This window comes from Oncorhynchus nerka, linkage group LG8, assembly GCF_034236695.1.
Source record: "Oncorhynchus nerka isolate Pitt River linkage group LG8, Oner_Uvic_2.0, whole genome shotgun sequence".
Taxonomy (NCBI): domain Eukaryota; kingdom Metazoa; phylum Chordata; class Actinopteri; order Salmoniformes; family Salmonidae; genus Oncorhynchus; species Oncorhynchus nerka.
The window spans coordinates 71,295,747-71,306,716 of NC_088403.1; the positions used below are offsets into that span (position 1 = coordinate 71,295,747).

At 47.8% G+C, this 10,970-nt stretch overlaps 1 protein-coding gene across 1 annotated transcript; it reads right to left on the bottom strand.

Annotated features, from left to right (window-relative positions):
* Nucleotides 1–2,763: 2,763 nt before the first annotated feature.
* Nucleotides 2,764–10,619, bottom strand: LOC115123017 (motile sperm domain-containing protein 1-like). The gene is made up of 5 exons (XM_065022041.1): nt 9,794–10,619; nt 8,655–8,730; nt 4,975–5,189; nt 2,927–3,079; nt 2,764–2,841 (listed from the first exon to the last, which is right to left on the bottom strand). The coding sequence occupies exons 1-5, from the start codon at nt 10,020–10,022 to the stop codon at nt 2,813–2,815; spliced, it is 702 nt and encodes a 233-aa protein (XP_064878113.1). The 5' UTR covers nt 10,023–10,619; the 3' UTR covers nt 2,764–2,812.
* Nucleotides 10,620–10,970: the final 351 nt, after the last annotated feature.

Below are 10,970 nucleotides of genomic sequence, written 5' to 3' on the forward strand. Positions count from 1 at the left end.
TCCAAAAACATGGTTTTGCTTTCTCATTATGGGGTATTGTCATTATGGGGTATTGTGATGTCATTATGGGGTATTGTCATTATGGGGTATTGTGATGTCATTATGGGGTATTGTGTGTAGATTGATGAGGGGGGGTCTATTTAATCCATTTTAGAACAAGGCTGTAAACGTAACAAAATGGGGGAAAAGTCAAGGGGTCTGAATACTTACTGTATGTATGTTAGTGTACACGCATGTTTGTTTACATGTATGTTAGTGTACACGTATGTTTGTTTACATTTATGTTAATGTACACGTATGTTTGTTTACATGTATGTTAGTGTACACGTATGTTTGTTTACATGTATGTTAGTGTACACGTATGTTTGTTTACACTTGTTTATATGTATGCTTTACATGCAGTTTCACATTTCAGCCCTGTTGGCCCCTAGAACATATCAGCCCTGTTGGTCCCTAGAACATATCAGCCCTGTTGGTCCCTAGAACATATCAGCCCTGTTGGTCCCTAGAACATATCAGCCCTGTTGGTCCCTAGAACATATCAGCCCTGTTGGACCCTAGAACATATCAGCCCTGTTGGACCCTAGAACATATCAGCCCTGTTGGACATATCAGCCCTGTTGGTCCCTAGAACATATCAGCCCTGTTGGTCCCTAGAACATTATCAGCCCTGTTGGCCCCTAGAACATATCAGCCCTGTTGGTCCCTAGAACATATCAGCCCTGTTGGTCCCTAGAACATATCAGCCCTGTTGGTCCCTAGAACATATCAGCCCTGTTGGACCCTAGAACATATCAGCCCTGTTAGTCCCTAGAACATATCAGCCCTGTTGGTCCCTAGAACATATCAGCCCTGTTGGTCCCTATAACATATCAGCCCTGTTGGTCCCTAGAACATATCAGCCCTGTTGGCCCCTAGAACATATCAGCCCTGTTGGTCCCTAGAACATATCAGCCCTGTTGGTCCCTAGAACATATCAGCCCTGTTGGCCCCTAGAACATATCAGCCCTGTTGGTCCCCCTAGAACATATCAGCCCTGTTGGTCCCTAGAACATATCAGCCCTGTTGGTCCCTAGAACATATCAGCCCTGTTGGCGCCTAGAACATATCAGCCCTGTTGGCGCCTAGAACGTATCAGCCCTGTTGGTCCCTAGAACATATCAGCCCTGTTGGTCCCTAGAACATATCAGCCCTGTTGGTCCCTAGAACATATCAGCCCTGTTGGACCCTAGAACATATCAACCCTGTTGGACATATCAGCCCTGTTGGTCCCTAGAACATATCAGCCCTGTTGGTCCCTAGAACATATCAGCCCTGTTGGCCCCTAGAACATATCAGCCCTGTTGGTCCCTAGAACATATCAGCCCTGTTGGTCCCTAGAACATATCAGCCCTGTTGGTCCCTAGAACATATCAGCCCTGTTGGACCCTAGAACATATCAGCCCTGTTGGTCCCTAGAACATATCAGCCCTGTTGGTCCCTAGAACATATCAGCCCTGTTAGTCCCTAGAACATATCAGCCCTGTTGGTCCCTAGAACATATCAGCCCTGTTGGACCCTAGAACATATCAGCCCTGTTGGACATATCAGCCCTATTGGTCCCTAGAACATATCAGCCCTGTTGGTCCCTAGAACATATCAGCCCTGTTGGTCCCTAGAACATATCAGCCCTGTTGGTCCCTAGAACATATCAGCCCTGTTGGCCCCTAGAACATATCAGCCCTGTTGGTCCCTAGAACATATCAGCCCTGTTGGTCCCTAGAACATATCAGCCCTGTTGGACCCTAGAACATATCAGCCCTGTTGGTCCCTAGAACATATCAGCCCTGTTGGTCCCTAGAACATATCAGCCCTGTTGGTCCCTAGAACATATCAGCCCTGTTGGTCCCTAGAACATATCAGCCCTGTTGGCCTCTAGAACATATCAGCCCTGTTGGTCCCTAGAACATATCAGCCCTGTTGGTCCCTAGAACATATCAGCCCTGTTGGTCCCTAGAACATATCAGCCCTGTTGGACCCTAGAACATATCAGCCCTGTTGGTCCCTAGAACATATCAGCCCTGTTGGTCCCTAGAACATATCAGCCCTGTTGGCCCCTAGAACATATCAGCCCTGTTGGTCCCTAGAACATATCAGCCCTGTTGGTCCCTAGAACATATCAGCCCTGTTGGACCCTAGAACATATCAGCCCTGTTGGTCCCTAGAACATATCAGCCCTGTTGGTCCCTAGAACATATCAGCCCTGTTGGACCCTAGAACATATCAGCCCTGTTGGACATATCAGCCCTGTTGGTCCCTAGAACATATCAGCCCTGTTGGTCCCTAGAACATATCAGCCCTGTTGGTCCCTAGAGCATATCAGCCCTGTTGGTCCCTAGAGCATATCAGCCCTGTTGGTCCCTAGAACATATCAGCCCTGTTGGTCCCTAGAACATATCAGCCCTGTTGGTCCCTAGAACATATCAGCCCTGTTGGTCCCTAGAACATATCAGCCCTGTTGGTCCCTAGAACATATCAGCCCTGTTGGACCCTAGAACATATCAGCCCTGTTGGACATATCAGCCCTGTTGGTCCCTAGAACATATCAGCCCTGTTGGTCCCTAGAACATATCAGCCCTGTTGGTCCCTAGAGCATATCAGCCCTGTTGGTCCCTAGAGCATATCAGCCCTGTTGGTCCCTAGAACATATCAGCCCTGTTGGTCCCTAGAACATATCAGCCCTGTTGGCCCCTAGAACACATCAGATTGGTCTGGGGAATGAACGGGGGGATCTTGGTCTGAATCTCCATGGAAACATCATCTCCTCTTCTGGTTACCGTAGAAACACCATGGTGAGCAGACCTTAGAGGCAAATAAATAAGAGTTACACACACGCACACGCGCGCACACACACACACACACACACACACACACACAGATGTCTTACCCAGTGTGTAGGCGCACACCAATTTCTGTGTGACAGTCACATGGGCATAGCTAGGAACCAAGTTGTTGGGCTCAGAGTGGAGGGGGAGCATTAAGAAAGCAACACACACCACACCCATCACCACCGACACTGCAAACTGGGACAGTCTCCGAACTAGAGGGGAGAGAGATGATACATGTTGACTGAGGTGTAACTGTTTCTATAAGGGGAGAGAGATGATACATGTTGACTGAGATGTAACTGTTTCTATGAGGGGAGAGAGATGATACATGTTGACTGAGATGTAACTGTTTCTATAAGGGGAGAGAGATGATACATGTTGACTGAGGTGTAACTGTTTCTATAAGGGGAGAGAGATGATACATGTTGACTGAGATGTAACTGTTTCTATAAGGGGAGAGAGATGATACATGTTGACTGAGATGTAACTGTTTCTTTAAGGGGAGAGAGATGATACATGTTGACTGAGGTGTGACTGTTTCTATAAGGGGAGAGAGATGATACATGTTGACTGAGATGTGACTGTTTCTTTAAGGGGAGAGAGATGATACATGTTGACTGAGATGTAACTGTTTCTATAAGGGGAGAGAGATGATACATGTTGACTGAGATGTGACTGTTTCTATAAGGGGAGAGAGATGATACATGTTGACTGAAGTGTAACTGTTTCTATGAGGGGAGAGAGATGATACATGTTGACTGAGATGTAACTGTTTCTATAAGGGGAGAGAGATGATACATGTTGACTGAGGTGTAACTGTTTCTATAAGGGGAGAGAGATGATACATGTTGACTGAGGTGTGACTGTTTCTATAAGGGGAGAGAGATGATACATGTTGACTGAGGTGTAACTGTTTCTTTAAGGGAAGATGATACATGTTGACTGAGGTAACTGTTTCTATAAGGGAGAGATGATACATGTTGACTGAGGTGTAACTGTTTCTTTAAGGGAGAGAGATGATACATGTTGACTGAGATGTGACTGTTTCTTTAAGGGGAGAGATGATACATGTTGACTGAGATGTGACTGTTTCTATAAGGGGAGAGAGATGATACATGTTGACTGAGATGTGACTGTTTCTTTAAGGGGAGAGAGATGATACATGTTGACTGAGATGTAACTGTTTCTATAAGGGGAGAGAGATGATACATGTTGACTGAGAGTGTACTGTTTCTATAAGGGGAGAGAGAAGATACATGTTGACTGAGATGTGACTGTTTCTTTAAGGGGAGAGAGATGATACATGTTGACTGAGGTGTAACTGTTTCTATGAGGGGAGAGAGATGATACATGTTGACTGAGATGTAACTGTTTCTATAAGGGGAGAGAGATGATACATGTTGACTGAGATGTGACTGTTTCTTTAAGGGAGAGAGATGATACATGTTGACTGAGATGTAACTGTTTCTATAAGGGGAGAGAGATGATACATGTTGACTGAGATGTGACTGTTTCTTTAAGGGAGAGATGATACATGTTGACTGAGATGTAACTGTTTCTTTAAGGGGAGAGAGATGATACATGTTGACTGAGTTGTAACTGTTTCTATAAGGGGAGAGAGATGATACATGTTGACTGAGATGTGACTGTTTCTTTAAGGGGAGAGAGATGATACATGTTGACTGAGATGTAACTGTTTCTATAAGGGGAGAGAGATGATACATGTTGACTGAGATGTAACTGTTTCTATAAGGGGAGAGAGATGATACATGTTGACTGAGATGTAACTGTTTCTATAAGGGAGAGAGATGATACATGTTGACTGAGATGTGACTGTTTCTTTAAGGGGAGAGATGATACATTTTGACTGAGAGTGACCATTTCCTCAGGAAGGAGAAATCTCACCTTTCTGGGTGCCTGTAGATCTAACGGAGGAGTATGTAGGTAGAGGTTGAGAGACAGGGTGAGGGAGGGAGGGGGTGTCAGTGGGTCTATGCTGGGGGGTGTCCTCTCTCCCCCTGTATGGAGGGCTAACTACATTTACATTTACATTTAAGTCATTTAGCAGACGCTCTTATCCAGAGCGACTTACAACTAAGTGACTCACCTTTCTGGGGCAATGTGAAGTAAGGTAGAGGAGCGAGAGAGGGAGGGAGGAGTCTCGGGGGGCTAGTGGGTCGATTCTGGGCAGTGGCCTCTCCTCCCCTGAGCTCAGCCCACACCTCCCGAGGCCCGCCCCCCTGCCCTCCCCCCGACACCTCCAGGCGGAACCGATCTCTCCTTCCCCAGTGGCGGGGGGACACATCTTGGTGACGCACCACTCTGTGGGGAGAAAGAGGAAGTCAGGTCAGAGGACAGGAAGTCTCAGGTTGTGTCCAAAATGGCACCTTATTTCCTTTTAGAGCCCTACATTCCCTGGTCAACAGTACTGCCCTATAAAGGCCCTGGTCAACAGTACTGCCCTATAAAGGCCCTGGTCAACAGTACTGTCCTATAAAGGCCCTGGTCAACAGTACTGCCCTATAAAGGCCCTGGTCAACAGTACTGCCCTATAAAGGCCCTGGTCAACAGTACTGCCCTATAAAGGCCCTGGTCAACAGTACTGCCCTATAAAGGCCCTGGTCAACAGTACTGCCCTATAAAGTCCCTGGTCAACAGTACTGCCCTATAAAGGCCCTGGTCAACAGTACTGCCCTGTAAAGGCCCTGGTCAACAGTACTGCACTATAAAGGCCCTGGTCAACAGTACTGCCCTATAAAGGCCCTGGTCAACAGTACTGCCCTATAAAGGCCCTGGTCAACAGTACTGCACTATAAAGGCCCTGGTCAACAGTACTGCCCTGTAAAGCCCCTGGTCAACAGTACTGCCCTATAAACAGTACTGCCCTATAAAGGCCCTGGTCAACAGTACTGCCCTATAAAGGCCCTGGTCAACAGTACTGCCCTATAAAGTCCCTGGTCAACAGTATTGCCCTATAAAGGCCCTGGTCAACAGTACTGCCCTATAAAGGCCCTGGTCAACAGTACTGCCCTATAAACAGTACTGCCCTATAAAGGCCCTGGTTAACAGTACTGCCCTGTAAAGGCCCTGGTCAACAGTACTGCCCTATAAACAGTACTGCCCTATAAAGGCCCTGGTCAACAGTACTGCCCTGTAAAGGCCCTGGTCAACAGTACTGCACTATAAAGGCCCTGGTCAACAGTACTGCCCTATAAAGGCCCTGGTCAACAGTACTGCCCTGTAAAGGCCCTGGTTAACAGTACTGCACTACAAAGGCCCTGGTCAACAGTACTGCCCTGTAAAGGCCCTGGTCAACAGTACTGCCCTATAAAGGCCCTGGTCAACAGTACTGCCCTATAAAGGCCCTGGTCAACAGTACTGCCCTATAAAGGCCCTGGTCAACAGTACTGCCCTATAAAGGCCCTGGTCAACAGTACTGCCCTATAAACAGTCAACAGTACTGCCCTATAAAGGCCCTGGTTAACAGTACTGCCCTGTAAAGGCCCTGGTCAACAGTACTGCCCTATAAACAGTACTGCCCTATAAAGGACCTGGTCAACAGTACTGCCCTGTAAAGGCCCTGGTCAACAGTACTGCACTATAAAGGCCCTGGTCAACAGTACTGCCCTATAAAGGCCCTGGTCAACAGTACTGCCCTGTAAAGGCCCTGGTCAACAGTACTGCCCTATAAAGGCCCTGGTCAACAGTACTGCCCTATAAAGGCCCTGGTCAACAGTACTGCCCTATAAAGGCCCTGGTCAACAGTACTGCCCTATAAAGGCCCTGGTCAACAGTACTGCCCTATAAAGGCCCTGGTCAACAGTACTGCCCTATAAACAGTACTGCCCTATAAAGGCCCTGGTCAACAGTACTGCCCTATAAAGGCCCTGGTCAACAGTACTGCCCTATAAAGGCCCTGGTCAACAGTACTGCCCTATAAAGGCCCTGGTCAACAGTACTGCCCTATAAAGGCCCTGGTCAACAGTACTGCCCTATAAAGGCCCTGGTCAACAGTACTGCCCTATAAAGGCCCTGGTCAACAGTACTGCCCTATAAAGGCCTTGGTTAACAGTACTGCCCTATAAAGGCCCTGGTCAACAGTACTGCCTTATAAAGGCCCTGGTCAACAGTACTGCCCTATAAAGGCCCTGGTCAACAGTACTGCCCTATAAAAGCCCTGGTCAACAGTACTGCTCTATAAAGGCCCTGGTCAACAGTACTGCCCTATAAAGTCCCTGGTCAACAGTACTGCCCTATAAAGGCCCTGGTCAACAGTACTGCCCTATAAAGGCCCTGGTCAACAGTACTGCCCTATAAAGGCCCTGGTCAACAGTACTGCCCTATAAAGGCCCTGGTCAACAGTACTGCCCTATAAAGGCCCTGGTCAACAGTACTGCCCTATAAAGGCCCTGGTCAACAGTACTGCCCTATAAAGGCCCTGGTCAACAGTACTGCACTATAAAGGCCCTGGTTAGCAGTACTGCCCTATAAAGGCCCTGGTCAACAGTACTGCCCTATAAACAGTACTGCCCTATAAAGGCCCTGGTTAACAGTACTGCCCTGTAAAGGCCCTGGTCAACAGTACTGCCCTATAAACAGTACTGCCCTATAAAGGACCTGGTCAACAGTACTGCCCTGTAAAGGCCCTGGTCAACAGTACTGCACTATAAAGGCCCTGGTCAACAGTACTGCCCTATAAAGGCCCTGGTCAACAGTACTGCCCTGTAAAGGCCCTGGTCAACAGTACTGCCCTATAAAAAGCCCTGGTCAACAGTACTGCCCTATAAAGGCCCTGGTCAACAGTACTGCCCTATAAAGGCCCTGGTCAACAGTACTGCCCTATAAAGGCCCTGGTCAACAGTACTGCCCTATAAAGGCCCTGGTCAACAGTACTGCCCTATAAAGGCCCTGGTCAACAGTACTGCCCTATAAAGGCCTTGGTTAACAGTACTGCCTTATAAAGGCCCTGGTCAACAGTACTGCCCTATAAAGGCCCTGGTCAACAGTACTGCCCTATAAAAGCCCTGGTCAACAGTACTGCTCTATAAAGGCCCTGGTCAACAGTACTGCCCTATAAAGTCCCTGGTCAACAGTACTGCCCTACAAAGGCCCTGGTCAACAGTACTGCCCTATAAAGGCCCTGGTTAACAGTACTGCCCTATAAAGGCCCTGGTCAACAGTACTGCCCTATAAAGGCCCTGGTCAACAGTACTGCCCTGTAAAGGCCCTGGTTAACAGTACTGCACTACAAAGGCCCTGGTCAACAGTACTGCCCTGTAAAGGCTCTGGTCAACAGTACTGCCCTATAAACAGTACTGCCCTATAAAGGCCCTGGTCAACAGTACTGCCCTATAAAGGCCCTGGTCAACAGTACTGCCCTATAAAGGCCCTGGTCAACAGTACTGCCCTATAAAGGCCCTGGTCAACAGTACTTCCCTATAAAGGCCCTGGTCAACAGTACTGCCCTATAAACAGTACTGCCCTATAAAGGCCCCGGTTAACAGTACTGCCCTGTGGCTCCTGGTCAACAGTACTGCCCTCCACCATAAACAGTACTGCCCTATAAAGGCCCTGGTCAACAGTACTGCCCTATAAAGGCCCTGGTCAACAGTACTGCCCTATAAAGGCCCTGGTCAACAGTACTGCCCTATAAAGGCCAGGGAATAGGGCGTCATTTCAACTCTCTGCTATTCCAAATAAAGCCAATAACAACTTATAAAGGCTTTATAGAGTCTCCACCACTGAATACAGTGTGGCTGTATTTGGATTATGCTTAATGATACTTACAGGTCAACACAGGACTTGGCTCTGACACTGCCCTCTGCCTCCACCACTGAATACAGAGATGGGGCTGTACACAACACTATAGAGAGAGATGTCAGAGGTTAGAGGTCAGGGGTTAAAGGTCAACACAGGACTTGGCTCTGACACTGCCCTCTGCCTCCACCACTGAATACAGAGATGGGGCTGTACACAACACTATAGAGAGAGATGTCAGAGGTTAGAGGTCAGGGGTTAAAGGTCGACGCAGGACTTGGCTCTCAGGCTGCTCTCTGCCTCCACCACTGAATACAGAGATGGGGCTGTACACAACACTATAGAGAGAGATGTCAGAGGTTAGAGGTCAGGGGTTAAAGGTCGACGCAGGACTTGGCTCTCAGGCTGCCCTCTGCCTCCACCACTGAATACAGAGATGGGGCTGTACACAACACTATAGAGAGAGATGTCAGAGGTTAGAGGTTAAAGGTCGACGCAGGACTTGGCTCTCAGGCTGCTCTCTGCCTCCACCACTGAATACAGAGATGGGGCTGTACACAACACTATAGAGAGAGATGTCAGAGGTTAGAGGTCAGGGGTTAAAGGTCAACACAGGACTTGGCTCTCAGGCTGCTCTCTGCCTCCACCATAGAATACAGAGATGGGGCTGTACACAACACTATAGAGAGAGATGTCAGAGGTTAGAGGTCAGGGGTTAAAGGTCAACACAGGACTTGGCTCTCAGGCTGCTCTCTGCCTCCACCATAGAATACAGAGATGGGGCTGTACACAACACTATAGAGAGAGATGTCAGAGGTTAGAGGTTAAAGGTCGACGCAGGACTTGGCTCTCAGGCTGCTCTCTGCCTCCACCATAGAATACAGAGATGGGGCTGTACACAACACTATAGAGAGAGATGTCAGAGGTTAGAGGTCAGGGGTTAAAGGTCAACACAGGACTTGGCTCTCAGGCTGCTCTCTGCCTCCACCATAGAATACAGAGATGGGGCTGTACACAACACTATAGAGAGAGATGTCAGAGGTTAGAGGTCAGGGGTTAAAGGTCAACACAGGACTTGGCTCTCAGGCTGCTCTCTGCCTCCACCACTGAATACAGAGATGTTCACAACAGGTCAGAGGTTGGAGGTCAGAGGTAGGTATGGTTCTTACTCTTGAATCTGATGGTGAAGGTGTAAGGGTTGTAGAGAGTCAGGACTCTCCTGTGGGAACTCCTCTGATCAGAGTAGAACACCAGTTCAGATGGAAACAGGAAGATAGGAAGAGGGCTGGGAGGAGACGGGGGAGGAGATGGGAAGGCAGGGTCATCTCTCTCAGCCTTCCGCTTTACCACCCCAACCTCAGCCCCGCTCTCCTGCCCTTTCATTGGCTGCTGCTGCATGACGACGGGTCCTTAGTCATGATCTGATTGGCTCATAAACGGAGTGGCTGTGACGTTACAACAGCGACATCTGTCGGTCAGGGGGAGACGGTGCAGGAGGAGAGATCGCTTTCGGTTATTGAAAATTACAGTAATTTAATCTGGAATTCATTTTAGATAAGGTTACTCGTCTGAGGTTTAAAAACAGGGCTTTATTTCAGATAACGTTATTCCTCATCTCTTTGTGATTCCTGCAGATGGATGTGGACTTCGTTTCCGCATCTATTCCCTCGTCATGCTGTTTGTTATTCCTCCATCTCACAGTTAGCTAATGTTACTTGGTTGCCATCTGTGTGTCTAGTTAATTAAAACAATGTATCCACACCGACTGGCTTCACCAAGTTATCCCGAACGCTACAACAAAACTTCTGTCTGTAGCTATAAGGTAACGTTACGTTAATAACAGGCTGCAGATAGCGAGCTTAACGAAGATCTCTGCGCACAAAACATGCCATAAATAGGCTAACAAAAAAAACACCCTTGACCTGTTATAGTAATTATCACTACTGTATAGACGGTTAAAACATACACAAGTACAGTAAAGTAGAGATCGTTCACCAATGTACCTCTCTCCTATCTTTCTGTGCAGGTTCTACTTCAGAACCCGCCCTTTGAAATGCACCAATGAAGGAAGCGTACTAAGTCAATGCTGCCGTTTCATTGGTAATTTCTCGTGTCCATCTGAGTGTTTTTCCGTGTTTACATTTTGTGCAGTGACAGCGCCAACGCCCGCCTTTCCTGTCCACTGATTGGTTTGCCTGGAGAGGCGTGATACGCTGAACGGCCTGTCGTAGAGTTCAAGTATGGGTAACTGCATTACAGTAACTAAGATACCGTTTTAAAGCGGCATACAGGTCTACTCTGACTTACTTTACAACTGTTATTGTTCTATTTACATATGAATACATA